The sequence below is a fragment of the Phoca vitulina genome, unplaced genomic scaffold (assembly GCF_004348235.1).
Source record: "Phoca vitulina isolate PV1807 unplaced genomic scaffold, GSC_HSeal_1.0 scaffold46, whole genome shotgun sequence".
NCBI classification, from domain to species: domain Eukaryota; kingdom Metazoa; phylum Chordata; class Mammalia; order Carnivora; family Phocidae; genus Phoca; species Phoca vitulina.
In genome coordinates this window covers 5,768,375-5,785,584 of record NW_022589749.1, presented here as the reverse complement: position 1 = coordinate 5,785,584, position 17,210 = coordinate 5,768,375, and the positions used below count along the sequence as shown (strand labels likewise).

At 59.1% G+C, this 17,210-nt stretch overlaps 1 protein-coding gene across 3 annotated transcripts in view; it reads right to left on the bottom strand.

Moving 5' to 3' along the window:
- RBM19 (RNA binding motif protein 19) overlaps nt 1–17,210 on the bottom strand; it is a 135,508-nt gene that overhangs the window by 40,666 nt on the left and 77,632 nt on the right. For all 3 annotated transcript variants that reach the window (XM_032431412.1, XM_032431414.1, XM_032431413.1), the window contains one exon: nt 9,775–9,880. In XM_032431412.1, the coding sequence (XP_032287303.1) occupies nt 9,775–9,880 (106 nt within the window). The remainder of the gene's footprint in view (nt 1–9,774; nt 9,881–17,210) is intronic.

Genomic DNA, 17,210 nt, shown 5'->3' with positions numbered 1-17,210 from the left:
CTAAAAGTGGCCTTGGACGATCCAGAGTGGTCGTATTTCATTAAAAGAGCCTAAGGGGAGCTTGTTATATTTTGGGGATCCTAGAAGGCAGGGGGTGGGTGAGGAGGAGGACACAGCCCAGGCCTCAAGGGGCTTTCAGGCTAGTGCAGAAGACACGGAAGGTTCCAGGCACAGCAGAGGGGCACGTGCAGCCCTGGCCTCTCCGGCCTGGGGCCCACCCGCAGCTTCCTCCCCGGCCTCTGTACCTACTGAGACCCACGCCACCTTCCTCCCGGGAGTTCTGAACCTCAGCTTCAGGCAGAGCACACCTCTGCCAAATCAGCTCTCAGGGCCTCGTTCATCTGGGGGTGCCCAGGAGTCGGTGCAATGAGGGTGTCTCAGAAAAGGCGGGGAGTTAGACATTCCTGGCCTGGTGCTTCTCTCCAAATCCTGCTTCTGCTGCCTGTTTTCTTCCCTTGGAATGAAAGGCCCTTCTTCTTCCCCTGGCTTATAGATCTCCTGGGTTGGAACTCTAAGCTTATGATCCCAACCTACTCATGAGAACAGACATTATTCTCCCATTTCAATGAAAGGAAAACAGGCACCAGCCAAGGTCCCTATGCACGTCAACTTCCTTCTCGCTTCTTTCAGACCCTGTACCTTCCATCCCTGGGCCTCTGTAACCCGCTCTGGCCACGGAACGGCTCCCTCGTCACAGCCAAACTGCTGGTGGCCCAGGGCACACCCTGTTCTCCTCACACAGATGAAAGCTGGCTGCCCTGCCTGTGCCCTGCCCGCGTGGCCTCCAGCCCAGCACCGGCCCCACGAACACCTGCCTGTGGGCCGGCCTCCTCGGCTCAGCCTTGAACCTTGGAGGGAAGGCCTCTCTCCTTGCTGCCCCTAGCAGTGCTCAGGACAGAGTGTGCCCAGGGAACATGGTCGCTCCCCTTATCTGTGGGGGATACGTTCAAGGACCCCAGTGGATGCCCAAACCCATAGGCGGTATGGAACCCACGCATACTATATTTTCCCTATACGGACGTACCTATAGTAAAGTTTCGTTTATAAATTAACCACAGTAAGAGATTCAACAAAAATAACCCCTAATAAACTAGAACAATTATAACAATAAACTGTGATAAAAGTTACGTGAATGTGGTCTCTCTCAAAATATGCTACTGTACTGAACTCCCCCCTTCTTCGTGTGACAGTGTGAGAGGGTAACGTGCCTGGGTGATGAGATGGAGTGAGCGAGGTGCATGACGTGGGCGTCTGATGTCGTGTGAGGCTACACCGACCTTCTCCGGAGGAGGGCCACCTGCTTCTGGACCATGGCTGACCGTGGGTAACAAACTGTGGATAGGGGGGTGGGAGGCTACCGTATTCACGGAGCCAACCGTGGAGCTCTTTCACCGAGGGTCTGCAGCCTGGAAAGGACGCTCAAGTTGGTCCTGGCCAGAGACGGAGGGCTGGCTTAAACATCCTGCTGTGGTCCCTCCACACCCCTACGATACAGACCAAGAAAGACAGAGGAGCAAGGAGCTCGTGTCTTCAGCTGCCCATATGCATGGGATGCTCTGCCTTCCGATTAGGACATGACCTGGTGCATACACGGTCTTGCGTCTGGCAATGGAGAGGGGAAGATCTGCTCCCAACGGGTATGACTTTGGGACCTCAGGGGACAGGAACAGCCCATGCCACCAGGACTCGGGTACACACCACCTGCTCGGGTCACTGCAGAAGCCCGAAGATCCAGAGTGGAACTCTAAGGGTGCATTATTTTGCCCGGGAGGAGACTGCCACGGAAAGGGGGAGCCCCTGCTCTCTGCAGCCACTTCCTCTCATCATCCGATGGCCAGTGTGGGCTATTCCTGCTCCTTTCTGGAACATTCTCCTGGCTTTTGCAGCTGACTCCCATGGGCCATATAACTGGGCTCTCACACTCTGGTTTTTGTTTCGGGTGAGCAATCGGGAGGTGCCAGTAGTCCTGGAGGGAGGGAGGAAAGGGGGTGGGGGCATTTCTTTCCCTGCTCCCTCCCTCCAGGACCGGAGCACCTACCGGGCCCCTCTCAGACAGCTCCCACTGTCACTGGCCCCTGGGGGCATCAGCATCCCTGGCAAGTCCCCGAGCCCTACTTACTCCTCCATAAATCCCTCTCGGATCATTAGGGAGGAGGCTGTTTGCTGACCCAGATGGCTGCCCCAAGTCCCTCTGCCTTGACCCGGGGCAGATGGACTTCTCCCTTCGGACAGCAGGTCTCGGGGCCTGGCCCCGCTCAGAGAATTGAGGCGTCCTGAGGCCAGCGTGGGCAGGTCTGGCTGGAGTGCAGGCTAGCTACCGCTGTCGTCTGCTTCCCTGGCTTGGCTGTCCCAGAATCACACCCCTTGGATCCCCTCTGACCTGAGCCACCAACTGTGGGCTCTGAGAGCCCTAGCCCCCAGCTGCCTCTTCCGCAACACCCCCCTCCCCCACCCCGCAAGGAAATCTACCAGGGCTAGACGGTGACCGGGGCTGGCAGCCATCTTTCCGGAACAGGGAAGGCGCTGGAAGGCTGCCAGCGCAGCACTGGCCTGACCTTTCTGCAGCGCTCCCTGGAGACAGACCTTCTCCTCCCGGCAACAAAAGTCCACTCGGTGCCCTTGGCCGGACTCCCGGCCCATGCGCCCGTGGCTCCTGGCCCGGGCCCGAGGACAGGACTCCTGTCTTTACAAGTCCAGGCCCTTCTCGGCCCCTTCTGCTCTGTGTCTTGCAGAGTGGGAGGGCTGCCTCTCTCCGCAGACGTCAAATCCACCTGAGCATGGACAACGGCAACCTGAGCCCAGCCATCTGCCATCTGCGCCCCCGATGCCTGGAGCAAGTGTGACCTAAGACGGCCAAGAGCGACCCCCTGTGCCCAGGAGCCCGGGACTGAGTGACGGGAGCGGGAGCTCCAGTCCCTGGCAGGGACCACTGGGGGCTTGGCTCCTCTCTGTGGAGGTGGCTGAAGAACGTGGGGCCTGTGTTGCTGGGAGGAGGGTCTGCCAGGCCGGCATGCTCGGTGTCTCTCTGGGCAGCATCCCGAGCTCTGAGGGGCAGAACCTTCTCGTCCCTGCTTCTTGGTGCCCATAATCCCCAAAGCAAGCTCTCGGCACGTCCTGCCAGCAGGCGGGAGCTGGTCCCCGGGATGAGTGGAGCTCCTGGCATGGGACTGGGGGACCGGGGGACCCCACTCGGCACCTCGATCCACTGCAAGTGAGGATACCGGGGAGCTGAGGACAAGTTTCTCAGAGAGACAGCCGGGGGGCCTTGGTTCCAGGCTTCAGCGACTCTATCTCTCAAATAAATAGATGTGTCTCTTCCCCCTCCTGCGTTCATCTGCGCAGCTCTGTCCAATTCCACTCGACATCCCTGGAGCACCCACTGTGAGCCAACACTATGGTGGGGGACACAAAGGTGAGCACCACCTCTGACCTCTGGAGAGATAAAGGAGCCCCCGGGAGAAGAGAACCAATGTCAGGTCACCAACGGTCAGAAGCGACCAGGCAGAGGCAGAATGGCCTTGGGCTCCAAGTGGGGCCCACAGCGTGGCCCAGCTGCCTTCCGGCTTTGTGACCTGAGGTGGCACCACTTTCTCCGCTGCAAAGTGGGGGCACTCTGACCTCCTGCAGCTGCAGGAAGAATAAATAAGGTGGCAACGATTCATTTACCCCAGTGCCTGGCACACGGTAAGGGCCTGAGTCCTGGTCACCACTGTTGCCCTTGGTAGTAGAGCTTTTCCAGTTATGAGTAGTGCTCCTGGAGGGGAGAAAGTCATCCAACTCCGCTGGGCTGGTCAGCTCTCCTGGGTAACGTAGACTGACTGCTTGATAAATCTGAATGAAAACTCTGGAAGCTGACCTTCCCCTGGGGGCAGAAGCCTGGAGGGAGGGACGGGGTGAGCAGAGGGGTACCTCACAGCACTGCTTATCCCCTGGAAATGAAGGATGCACCCCTGCTAGGCTGAGGAGAGGGGCTTGTCCTGACCCTGGCTTCTCAGCCCGTAAATGTGTTGGCTGAGCCTGAATCCCTGCCTTGAAATGCAAGGCTCAGGATTCCAACATGCTTTTACCCCTGGGCTCTAACGATGGGAATGAGGTAAAAACCCTGCGAATGAGCCACGGGCATGAGGGTCCGCACCTCACACACCTGCCTGAACAGGAAAGTGGGGACCAAACCCCCATCCCCGAGTGGGCTTGCAGTTAACGTGTCTGGAGACAAAGAATATCTGAGAGCCAGGCAGCAGCCCCGACCCCGGGGGCCCGGCCCACTCCGCTGCTGCCCTTTCTGTGGTGCCCTGTCCCCATGGCCTGGGCCTGGCCCTTCATCTTCACAGTTGCCTCGGGGGGCGGTATTATTCCCGACGTGCGGATGGATGAGTAACCTGGGGTGCGGGGATATGACGCCCCTTGTCTGCATCCATGGCCTCCTCATTTCCACAGGGTGATGGCCCCTTCGGACCCCGCCGCGCTCCCACAGGCCCCACGGAGACTGCGCTCTACTCCCTCCTTACACTCAATTAAGCAAACATGTGTTGAGCACACATCACTGATAACCTGACGGCGACCATCGTTTATAGGGCAGGCAAGACGGCGCAGGCCTGTGCGGGCCGCACCGGGCACCCGGTGCTGAGGCGGCCGTCCTGGCCTCGAAAGGCCCCATCTGGCTCCCTCACGGTTGGCCCTGTGCTCCTCTGCCAGCCGATGAATGGGCTGGTTGATGCTGGGGAAGGAGCACTGTGCTAGGAGCCGACATACCTGGGTTCGGGCCCCAGCCCCACCCAGAAACTCCCTCCTCATCGGCAGAGTCTGCAAGGTGACAGCATGGGTGCGGCCGGGCCCGATGGGGGCCCCCTACAAAACACTCAGCAGCACCCCAGCCCTGGGGCACGGGGCGGGGGCATGTGTCCACTCCCCACCCCCCGCACCCTCCCCCAGCAGGGTGCTGAAGCAAGAAATGGGCAGGGACACATTAACCGGTGCGACCCCACAATTAAAGCCACCGTTGTTGACCACGGTGAGAGCAGCTCTGCCTGCCAACACCAGCCGCCATCACGTCTCCCCGCTGCCGGCTCCCCCCAAGTGTTTATTTAAGCCAACACATTGCTCTGCTAATTGGATAACATTCCATGTGAAAATAGACCTTTTAAAACAACAGCAGCGGCGGCAAATAAAACCAGCTGCAACTGCAAAAGTACAAAGGCACGGCGGGCTCGGGAAGGGAAAAATTAAAGGCACATGCATGGGAAAAAAATTAATATTCTGGTTTCCGGGCCGCGAGTCTGTTCCTCGCATCCTTTCCCTTCCGGGCCGCCCTTCCCTTCCTCCTCCGGGACCAGCCTGCTCTGGGCAAAGAGAGGAGGTGGCGGCTGAGGAAAGAACCCCAGTAGCTCCTGGGGGCTCCTCCGAGGCCAGGCTGCTGTTGGGCCCGGGGGGCTGAAAGCTGACACGTGTGCTGGTGGGGCTGATCCTGGGGGGCTCACTCCTTCTCTGGGTGCGGGGGGGGGGCTCATTTCAGCCTGGGCGGGCTCCCAAGAGATGCTCTGCCCCCCCACCCCCACCGAAACGTCTCTAATTGGCAAGCCCCTCTCTCTGCTGGGTGCTGGAGAGAGGAGGGGCTGACGCTCGGTGTAAGTGAGCAAGTGACCATGAGGGAGGGCCCTGGACGCATGGCTTCAGCATCTGGTCGGCACGCGGGCCGGCTCTGCCCAGTCCTGGCTGCATGACCCCAGGGCCAGTGACTTCACCTCCTTGGAGCCTCAGTGTCCTCAGGTGTCAAATGTCACCCACCACTTACCTCCTGGAGTCCTGGGAGGAAGAATAGTGACGAATGCAAATGCTTAGCACCCTCCCTGCCAAAGACAGGCTTTGAGAAGTTGACAGTTTTGATCAATGCCAAGACGCTGCCCTTCTAGAAACATCAGGGTCCAGAGAGCTATGTGGCGCCTGAGACAGGGAGAGAGCCGTGCACGTGAGCGCGGACCCAGGGCACCCAGGGAAGACCACTGCATCTGGGACGGTTCGAGTCCTTGACTTCCAGGCTTCCCTTGTCAGCCTCCGTCCCGCCCCCCTCCACCTCGAGGCGGGAGGTTCTTCGAGAAACATCAGCTCATCACCCCTGGAGTTTTAGGGAACTCTGGCACTTTCAGAGGGACTGACACTTCCTGGCCTGGACATCAAGGGCCAACAAGCATCCTAGGATGGGGGAATGTGCCGGCTCACTGAGCCCGTGAGCCCATGATGAGGGGAGATGGGTCTCCTCCAGTGTAGCGCCTTGGCCCCAGAGCCAGGGCTGGGCTTCCTGTTGGTGCACGGGGATCGGTCCACAGGGATCGGTCCACGGGGCTCCGCAGTGGCTGCACAGACGGATGGAGCTTGGCGGCCGTGGGGAGCCACGGGGAGGGAGTGATGCAAATCTCCTGCCCAATTCCCAGGGCTGCTGCAGGTTGGGGTGAGACAATGCGCACGCGGTGTACATGTCACATACAGAGCCGGTGCGATCGGTTGCGGGAGCCTCTGGCTATTGTCATCAGTTGCCTGGTTACTCCGAGCTCTGCCACGACAGCCTCTGCGGAGCCTCGTGCCAGGAACCTCTTTCCAGTTTGGGGGTGTGTGCTTGACCCAAAGGAGCCTGACAGTTAACAAAGCCCCTGATCACGTGCGGGGTGGGACACGGTGTTGCGGAGAAAGGTCGGAGGACTAGTGCATGGCGCAGGGGCAGTGCAGATGGGCACGTGTCGGGGCCCCAGCAGACGGCAGTGCCGAGGGGCTGCCTCTAGGGACCGACCGGGGCCTAATTCTCTCCTCTGCCAGCCGATGAATGGGCTGGTTGATGCTGGGGAAGGAGCACTGTGCTGGGAGCCGACATACCCGGGTTCAGGCCCCGGCCCCACCCAGAAACCGTTAGTTCCTCCATTGCTTTCCAGACTCATCGCTGTGTAGTGCGCTGTTCGTGACCCCCTCCCGCCTCTCCCCTCTCTCCTCTCCCTCACATCTGAGCACTGCCCAGGTCCCCGGGAATGGGGGGGGAGGCTCCAACACCAGGTTCAAGGGTTGCCGATGCCGAGAGTGACGACCTCCATCTCCGTGAGGGCGTCCTGCCAGGCAACAGGAGTGAAGCCCCCGGTGAGGGATTCGCGTGGGTCAGGGAATCAGTCAAGCCCTGAAAAGGCTTCTAAAGGAGGTCTCCCTTCTCAAGGGCTTCCGAAGGAGGAGAGCCACGCAGGGGAAGCCCGCCGTGGGAATGGGGATCAGGCACATTCCTCTAGCATTCCCACAAATTCCTCCTGCGGAAGTAAGCCGCGATCTTGGGGTGTTCTACTCGTGTCTCCCCACGGCCTCGCGCTCCCTCCTCAGACTCCCAGCCACCCTCGTGCTGGTTCGGCACGTACAGTAGTCAGAGTTCTATTCACCAGCATGCAGCGCGCACGGCTCTGGGTCAGCGGCGGGCGCTACACGTGCCGCTCAGAAGACAATAAAGTTCTTCAGACAGACACCGAGAAGGACAGGGAGAAGCAGCTTCCCCGGGAGGCGAAAAGAGCGAAGGGATATGTGCAGGGAAGACGCGCTCCCAGTGGGTTCACACTTTGGCGAGGGCCGGCTCGTAGGGTGGCGGCCACAGGGGAGAGCTGCTGCAGGGGTGCGGGGATGCCAGGGCCAGAAGTGGCCCCAGAGCCCGGCCGGCCGCCTGTCAGAGCTGAGGGGCAGGAGGGGCCAATCCCGGAGGGGCTGTGAGTTGAGTCCTCCCTGTCCTCGGCTGCCCTTTCTCCTCCCGGAGCCCAGAATGGAAGGCGGGGAAGGGGTGAAGCGAGAGGAGTGCCCTGCATTAATCACCAGAGGGCTGTGCTGGCCGGCCTTCGGAAACATCCTCTGCAGCCTGGCTCTGGTGCCATGAGCCGCCCAGCCGGGCGCTTGCTCCGCCCTGCCTACCCGAGGGGCCCCTTCTGTCCCAGGGATCCCAGAGAATACAACCGCCCCGACCGCGTCCCCGCGATGCGGCACCTGGAACTGGAGGCTGGGAGCCCGTGGCCTGGTCTGACCCTCTGGCACCAAGAGCCACGTCCATTCTGACAGCACCCTCCGCCCCAGAGAGAGGCCGCCGTGTGGAAGACGGATGCCTTCCAGCTGCGGGGCTCGGACGCCTCTTCGCTCTGCTCTGTCCCATCCTCCTCCTTCTTAGATCAGCGCCCTTGGCACCAGCGTCACCACCTTCCTCCTCATCACAGCGAACACACGGAGCCCCCAGGGCCAGCGCCATCCCAAGACCACCACCCCATCCCAACCCCATGACCACCCGATGAGGAAAACCCTATCACCGTCTCATGAAGGGGGAAACCGAGGCACACAGAAAGTAAGGCGCTTGCCCACGGTCACCCAGCAGGTAGCGGCAGGGCCAGGAGTCCGACTCAGGCGGTCTAAGGAGCCCCTTCGGAAGAGGCAGCTCTCGGGGGCGGGGAGGGGCTCCCCGCTCCTGTTCTCCCCTGCTCACAGTCTGACGCAGGACCCCGATATCCAACAACGGCTCTGTACCCCTCGCTGTCCTACAGCTGAAGAACCTGAGGTGCAGGGCAGGGCTCGGGAGGCCACGCGGCCGGCGGGAGGGCGGCTTCCCTCCGAGCCAACACGGGTCCCCCAAAGGTGCCTGCCCCGCTGACGGGAACCGGGGCCAGGCAGGGCCTGCTGCGCGCAGGGGGTGCCGTCCCCTGCTGCCACGCACAGGAGGCAAAGGGAAAGACTGCCAGCCGAGAAGAAAGGGGAGCAGATGTCCGGACAAACGCGGCCACGTGTCAACAAAACAGGCACTTGAGTTCAAGACGCCGAGACAAAGGTGGCTGGCAAGGCTCCCCGAGGTCCCAGGAGTGCCCTGTGTGCCTGCGCGTGTTCCCAGGGCCCACAAAGGCTGCAGCTGTGTCCCTGAGATGTCACCTTCGGCTCCACCCACGGGGCCTCTGGCAACGGCAGCTCGCTAAAGGCCAACGGGTGTGATTCTAACAAACACCCCCTGCTCTGCCGAAGGCCGCCTCGTGCGACGTGGAGGGGATCCCGCCCGTCGCTTCACCGTACCCTTGAGGAAAGATGAGGCCAGCAGAGGGGAAACGCACAGGCTCATGATGGAGCCCCCAGACACAGCCGAACCCCCGACCACACCGCCTCTGCTCCCACATCTGCTGCCGGGCTGGGCCCCGCACCCACTGGACTGCCCCCCCTCCCCCTGTGCTGCACCGAGCCCAAATCCTGAGAGGCTTCCTTGCTTCCAAAATGAAAGGTGCCCTGTCTCCAAGGATCCTGGAAAATTCTGTAGCTGTGCTTATACACCTGCCTGGGCTGACCTCACCTATAACCAGCACAACTGAGAGGCCCCGGCCACGAGTGGGAAGATGAGGGGAAAGACGTGTGTGTCCCGGTGGCCGTGTCTCCTTCCCGAAGTGCTGGCCCCCAGCCCCTGCCATGCTGCACAGCGTCTCCCACGCCGCCCGCCTCAGGGTGCTCACGACCGGGGAGCCTGGGAAGCCCACTGGCCTCCCTACCTTGTAACCCAGGTTCCTGCAGATGTCACGTCAGGGCGGGGGGGAGGGCAGGGGACATGGAACTTCCCCTCCTCTAAACACAAAACCCAGGGCCTTTTCTTCCGAGGGAGTTGCACAAATTAGCAGGGTCAGGGAAAAAGCAGGAGAACCCCACAGGGCAGCGACATGCCCTCATCCATTAAGAGGTTTAGCTGCTTCTCCTACTAAGGGCCCAGAGGACAGATAGGGTAGGCGGCGGAGAGCTCGGTCTTACCTTTGCGTCCTGCTTCGTGAGGAAGTCCACGAAGCCGAACCCTCTGTGTGTGCCCGTCCCGGTCATCTTCTTCGGCAAGCGGACGGTCTTCAGCTCCCCGAAGGTGCTAGAAACAAAAGGCAAAACACGGCAGTTTAAGAAGAGAGGCCTGCAAAGGGGCTGGGGTACGTGTGTGGGAGGGCAGGACCAACTCTCACACATGAATCCTTTCTGGTTAGAAAAGAGAAGTACTTGCGGGGCACGTGTGCGTGTACACACACACACACGCACGCACGCACACACCATACAATAGTGTCGCCTCCCCACCGGCTATCACATGCTCCGGGGCATGACTGGCCTTCTCTCCTTTCAGATCCCGGCCATCACGGTGGGCGGGGAGGGATGACCGGAGTTGGAGATGCTGATGGAGAATTTTTGGTTCCTCTCTGACAGGCTGGCACACTCAGCCTCCCCTTGCCTGTGGGGCTATCTGGCAGGGGGCACGCAGCCCTGCACACGAGTGGCCAGGGCACAGGGCTGCACATGTGCACAGGCCAGGGATCCGGACTCGGAGTCAGCAGGGTCTCCTGACCTGAATCCACCTGCACGGCTGAGCTGAGCACACAGCAAGTCTGCGTGGAGCGAGCAGGATGAGCCTCTGCCCCCGGCCCCGGGCCCCGGGATGTTTCTTCAGCGCTCAGTGCCGGAATGACACACAACTACTCCCTCTAAACCCCACATCCCCTACCTCCGGGCTTTAGTTTTGATATCTGCTAAGCCAAAGTCAGGCAAAGCTCTGGAGAAGAAAATGGCTTGGCTCCCCGTGACAGGGATGAAACAGGTAAACACAGCTTGGACCATCCCCTGCCCTCCCCCAACCCTCTCCTCCCAGATAAACGTTCGAGAAATTCCCGGACAAAAGGATCAGGCCTCTCTGGCTCTCCTGTCTCATTCCCCCACCCCAACTCTATCCCGATGGCCATTTATCAAATATATATGCACAAATTGCCACCGATAAATATTTAATGTGTACGGCATCTGAAGAGGTGTTATTTTATTTGAAAATCTACACACACTTGTGGTTGGCTGGGCACACGGCACATACACTCAACGGCCTAGGATGCTTCAGGGCCAAAGACCGATTGGGTAAAAACACAGTAAAGGCCATAAGCTCTCGTGAAATGATATAAGCTAAATCCGAGGCGTTAACCCGCAGCCCTGCCAGCATGACCAGGCATCTGCCAGCCCAATTTCTGAAGGCAGGATGGTGTGTAAATGCGGCATTATGAATCCTCAAAATGAATCTGCACGTCTCCTCTGAGCTCCCCTAGCAGCTCCCCCCAAGGCTGGCGACAAGGCCGGCCTCCCGGGGAGGGGAGGGGCTGGAGGGGGTAGGCCTCGGAGCCCTGTCAGTCTTCCAGGCCTGGCTGAAGCTCTGGCTCATCCGGAGGGAGCTCGAGGGGGTGTGGTTGGGGCCCAGAGGCTGGGCAGGTGGGGACAAGCAGGAAGGTGAGGTGGGAGGGCCTGAGGAGTGGGGCCTGCAAACCCTGCTTTATTCTGCCACCTAAAGGCCGAAGCATCCCATGACAGGCATTGCTTCTCTTCCTGCGCGGGAGTCCCAGAGCCTCGGCCAGGGAGAGCAGTGGCCAGATGAGTTTTCTCGTAGGCTCATTCAGATAAACGGTCCTTTGGCTCCAAGTTCTTCAGAGAAATGTGGGGACCGCAGGGATGGTGCATCTGATGGCCATGAGGACCTGAGAGCGACAGAGGTCAGACTCAGACTGGTAAAAGCAGGCCTTAGCCAGCGCCTCCCACGTGCCCAGGCCATGCTGGGTGCTGTACGGACAAGGGTGCGGATGACCCTGCCCCAGGCTCCAGGCTCTCGCAGGCCCTGGCTTCACCACTGCTTTAACTCCAAGCAGCTTTTGCTCATCCCCCCCGGGCTGGGCTGAACGGCCCCCCGGCAGTCAGGGCTCCTCAACCAGGGCACTGTGATGTGGACACCTGGGTGCTCTCTGCCTTCCCCTGAGGCTGGAGCTCAGCTCTGCAACAGCAGAAACGACGTCTATCTTGCTCGTCAGGGGATCTGCAGCAAGGAGCCCAGTGCCTGGCCCAGAGGGGACGTCTGGTGGCATTTTTGGAACAAGCACACGGTAGCCCCGGGCTGTAGACGCGACCACTGGCACCTTGCCACTAACACCCAGAGGGCTGTGTGAGGAGGACGCAACACAGGCCGTGGGGTATGTACCAACAGCACAAATGTTCGTTATAGCCTTGCCACCCCCATTTCATGGATGGGGAGACTCAGCTCAGGGAGGCAGCGGTTCTGGATGTGAGTCTGGGCGGGTCTGATGCTAAGCGGGAGCTCTCTTTCCACGGCAATGTTTCATTGGTCCTTCAATTACCAGCATGGGGACTGGCCACTTTTGGGACTGGGGGTCTCTTTCGGAGGCGGGGCCCCATCGGGCGTGAAGCCAGAGCAGGGCGGCTGGGAATGGCCTGCTCGGACTCCGAGGGATCCAGTGACTTACCCAAGACCCCAGGGCAAGAGAGGGCGACTGAGTCCCAGTTCCCTGCGCTCCCGCCATGTATAAACTGCCCCCCTCTGCTGGCACGGATTCCAGTCCTGTCCCTTGATGGTCCCACTGGCCTCTGCCCAGATTTCTTCATAACCTTGTCTAATTTCTGGTGAGTTAGCCTATGTGAGTGTGTGCATGACAGAGAGAGGGGGAGAGAAATGGCTGAGGTTAATTCTTCTCTCTGCAGCGCGCTGCAAGCTGCAGATGCCCTATGCATGGCAAGCAGCTAAGGGTCCGGAGAAAGGCAAGGAAAATAATTAAAAGGTGGAGAAAAAAGCTGATGAGGAGAGGCTGAAGGCGGTGTGCTGATGTGGCCCGGAGAAGTGGCATCTCTGAGCTCGGCAGGGGGGCCACGGCAGAGGGGTGTCCTGGACCCACGAGGGAACGCGTGCATGGATCAGGGGCTCCTGTCCCAGGCAGCTGGGGGGCCTTAGGGAGGTCGCAGCCCCCGTCTATAAGGCACAGAACACCGGGTCCGAAGACTCTAGTGGCTTCAGAAATCCTGTTATTCTTCAAGGGGACCAGGGAAACGGTCCTGATGAGCATGTTTCCCCCTTTCTTCTGAGAACAGCACGAGAGAGAGCTGGGACTTAAGGAGCAGCTGCAAGATTAGGGTTAGATCTTAGAAGGAACTTCCCGATGTCTGGGAAGCCCTGAAATGAACGGTGAGGCTTCAGACACCGTGATTGTTGCCGTGACCCCAGCCACCAAAGACCGGTTGCCTGTGAGGTGCTAGGCCTCTTTTAAATACACCGTTTCCGGGTATAACAACTGTGGGGACAGTAATGTGACTGCCTCTATTCTCCCAGGTGAGAAAACCGGAGGCCAAAGTGGCCAGGGGACCCGGCCATGTCCCCCGGCCACCACTTCTCCGGCCCAAGAACGATGCTGGGAAGGCGGCCGGCCCCGGCTGCTTGTGTGACTGTGCGGGATAATATAAGGCTGGTACTAATGATCTCAGAGCGATATCGAAAGAGAATTAAAAAGCAAAAAAAAAAAAAAAAAGGTTGGGGGGGGAATCGATGAAGTACCTTTAGCTCCTTAGAGATAAGCGATATATAAATACCAGCCATTATTAAGGTTCTTATCGGACAGGAAGGTCCATGGAGCCATTTTTAAGAGTGGCTTTTGAAGGAAGTTCTGCATGTACCCTTGTCTCTGGGGGAGGCCCGGCAGGGCCGCCAGGGACCAGAGAGGGAAGGAAATCGCGGGGCGCCCAGGCGCTCCCCCCCACCCCCTCCCAGCCCAGACCCTGCTGCTCGGGGAAGGAGCCGCGTGTGCTCCCCACTGTGTAGATAATAGAAACCACAAAATAGCAATTACTGTATCAGAAGCTGTGAATAAAGAGGACATACCGGGCTTTTAAACATGGCCCTCCTTCCCTCCCCCACCACGCTCACACTTCATAACAAACTCACACCTCACTTTTCCAATTACTTCATTCACCTTGGGTTCAGCAATTACTGCCCCACGCCGCAGCCCCACCCCCTCGGCCGCACCCAGAGCACGTGACTGCCGGCAGACCGGTGGCTTTTCCACGCCTGGAGTTTGTTGTCACGTTTCTAATTCCTTCTGAGGTGTGTAGGGGTGGGAGGGAGAGAGGGGAGGGAGAGGTGGGGGGGTGTGAGGTGTTGAGCGAGGCGAGCCAATTATGCCCAGCCCTCATAAACAGGTCTGGGCATGCAAATCATGTCTGCACACAGGCCTGAACGCAGACACAATGTGTGTGTGTGTGGTGTGCGCGTGCACACGCCGGGTGTACATGTGGGGATCTCCTCCCTCTGCACACGCTGCATGCCCCCCAACCGGACTCCAGCCCTGGCTGGCGGCTGCTGGGGTTTGGGCTCTGCTCCTGAAAAGGGATGAATCCTCCTCTCTCTCCCCTCCTTGTTTGAAGCGATGGGATCAGGAGAAAGGAGTGAGAGGAGAGGTGAGGGCGAGGCACAGAGAACCCTCCAGAGATGCAGAACTTGACAGTTGTGCATCTCCTCTGATGCCTGGCTTCTGGGGCTTAATGAGCTGACTGGGAGGCTGGCCTGCCCCTCGGACCTGTACACTGACACCAAGTGGGGGTCAGGCACACCTTGAAGAGCCTCAGCCCCTCTGCTCCCAGGACGTAAGTCCTTATCACTCTCCTATTTGGGTCTGCTGGAGAAGCCAGCGGCCCAGCAGAAGTGCCGAGTCACGTGGGGAAGTTTGTTGGCACGCCTTCTCTTCCACCTGCGCTCAATGCACTGCTGAGGGGGGAGAAAAATCTCAGCTGTCACCCAAGGGACCCAGAGTCAGACAACAGTGTGGTCTCAACAAGATGAAGGGGTGGTCTGTGATAAGAATAAACCCCAGGCTTCTTTCTCTTCCTTCTGGAGGTAAGAAGAAAGGGCTAAATCTCTTGCCAAAAAAAAGCCTTTCAAATACACCCCCACCACCAGCACCAATTTTCCGACACAGCATATCCATCCGCCCCCCGGGACTTCCAGGCTACGGGCCCCCAGCATGTGGAGCATCTGCTGTACATGATCTCACAACAGTCTTAGGAGCTAGGCATTGCCATTCCCATCTTGTCAGTGCAGAGAATGAGTCTCAGGGAAGTCATGTGATTTCTCCAAGGTTACTCAGCAAGTCCTTACTACCACGGGGGTGCGGTGTCCTGTCCGAGGTCCCACAGGTAGCAATGAGCTGAGCGGGGCTCCAAGTGGGCAGCTTGTACCCTTGTGCCTCTGATCACTCAGCATTTACAAGCCCTGTTTGCGCAGCAACAACCAACCCAAGGTTCCCTGTGTACTAGGTGCTGGAGGGAGGCAACGGTGGGTCAGATGGGGACACTCGCCTGGCGGGCAGGCATGGGGGCCCCCTCTGCCCTGCAGACACAAGAGGGCTCTGCAATCAAACCTCTTAACTCAGCCGATTAGGGGCCACAGCTCAGGGCTCCTGATCTCTCCCCTCTGTGCCCACCGTCCTAAAGAAGGGTCTACCCGTGAACTCACGGACCCACCAGTCATTCCCACTGGGGAATGAACATGGCAGGTGGGCAGCTGCTTTGCCTGGTGTCCCGTCTTGAGGCCTCCCTAACAGTCCCCATGTGGAGAAGGGCCCCAACTGAGGCAAGGAGAGACAGACGGGTCGACAAGACAAACCCATCCCACCGTCTATGATAGGTGATCTCTGCAGTACAGAGAGGCCTGGGCGCAGGCCCCAACACCCCACTTCTGCAATGCGACCAAACCAAAGCCTTCGATCAAGGCAGCCTTGTCCAAGCCTTCAACCTCACACAGGGAGAAGGAGGCTAATCCAACAACACTGGCTTTCCTCCTGCTCCCGAAACCGCCAAACTTATGCCTGCCTCAGGGCCTTTGACCCTACTCTTCTCATGACCTGGACCTCTCCTCCTTACCTAGATGTGCCCACAATCAACTCCTTCCTGTCATTTGATCTCGGCTCAGACGCCACCTTTCCGAAGAGGCCACTGTATTTAATGTGGTTCCCTACCCCACCGGCCACTCTGTCACATCTGAGCACTGTCGGAAATGGCTTGTTTACTTGTCTCTCCCCTCCCTGTTCTAGAAACAGAAAGAACACTCCACGACGGCCGGGTCCTTAGCCCCTGTTGCATCCGCAGAGTGCAGGCCTATACCTACCATGTACTCTCAATTCAGTCACGCGTTCGGCCTTCAGAGTCCTGCCCGAGTGCCAGGTCCCTATCCTGACCACCCATATGCTACTGGGGCCGCACGGTCACGTTTGGGGGGCAGAACACCGGGTTCTTCTGTCCTGAGGATGCGTCTTCATGTAACCACAGGTGATTACAGGAGTGTGTGGCCCCCGGGGAAGCTGCTCCCTCCAAGGCACCCACATCCATCCCTTCGACTGCAGTGCATACGTTGCAGCAAACAAACATGGGGCCCAGGATTTACCAGGGGTCTAGGACCCAGACAATGAAGTTCAGAATTGAGCCCCGCTGGGTAAGAGAAGACGCGGTTCCCTCCAGACAGCCTCGGCCGAGGTGCGGACGCGGGCGGGGAGCCTGGCTGTCGTTGGCCTGCCGCAGCCAGTGTGTGCTCCCCCAGAGGGAGTGCGTGTAGACCGCGGACTGGAGCCTATTCGGGCACTGGCTCTCGGAGACGTTTAACCGAGACCAATTTGGGCATGCGATTTCTTCCTCTTTTGTTCTCTCTCGCTCTCTTTTTAAAGGGTGACTCTTAGACTGAACTTTTCCAATTACTCACCACTCATCACGGTGAGAGCCGGATGTAGAAAGGTTACCTTGTCTCCATCAGAGCAATCCTCCCTTTCACTTTGGCCTCTTGGAGGCTGAAAAATCGCCTGGTTTCCAAGAAAGTGAGAAAGGAAGCACAGAGGACAGCATTTAGCTTTTCTCAATAGCCTTTCATGGGGTCCTTTCCAGGCAAGCGTGACCCTCTCGTTTTCTAGATGAGGACTCCTGGGGACGAGCAGTTAAATGCTATCCCTGAATCAGAGTTGGGGCCTGCGTTCCAGGCGGGGCCCACACTCTCTCTCCAGAGGCTTCCGCAAGGAGGGCACATGGCCCCAAGGGATGGGACCTTCTGGCCTGACTCTGCCCTCACCAGCTGGGTGACCCTGGCAGTCGTTTCCAGGCTGGACTGATGGGGGAGAGCAAGTGAGTGAGTGAGCACATGTGGGAACAGGTGAGAGGAGTGGGAACCTGCTCTAGGTTCAGGACCCCGGCTCCACCAAAAGGGGGCATGGACGACTCAGCCCCATTCTGGATGGCCAGTGGGACGCCCGGGCCCAGGACTGGCAGATCTTCTCTTTCTTCTAAACCGTCCCGCACTCCAGATGCTTTTGAGAAATGCGATTTCCAAATATTGGTAACACAGTCAAAGCATTCTGGACCCTGTG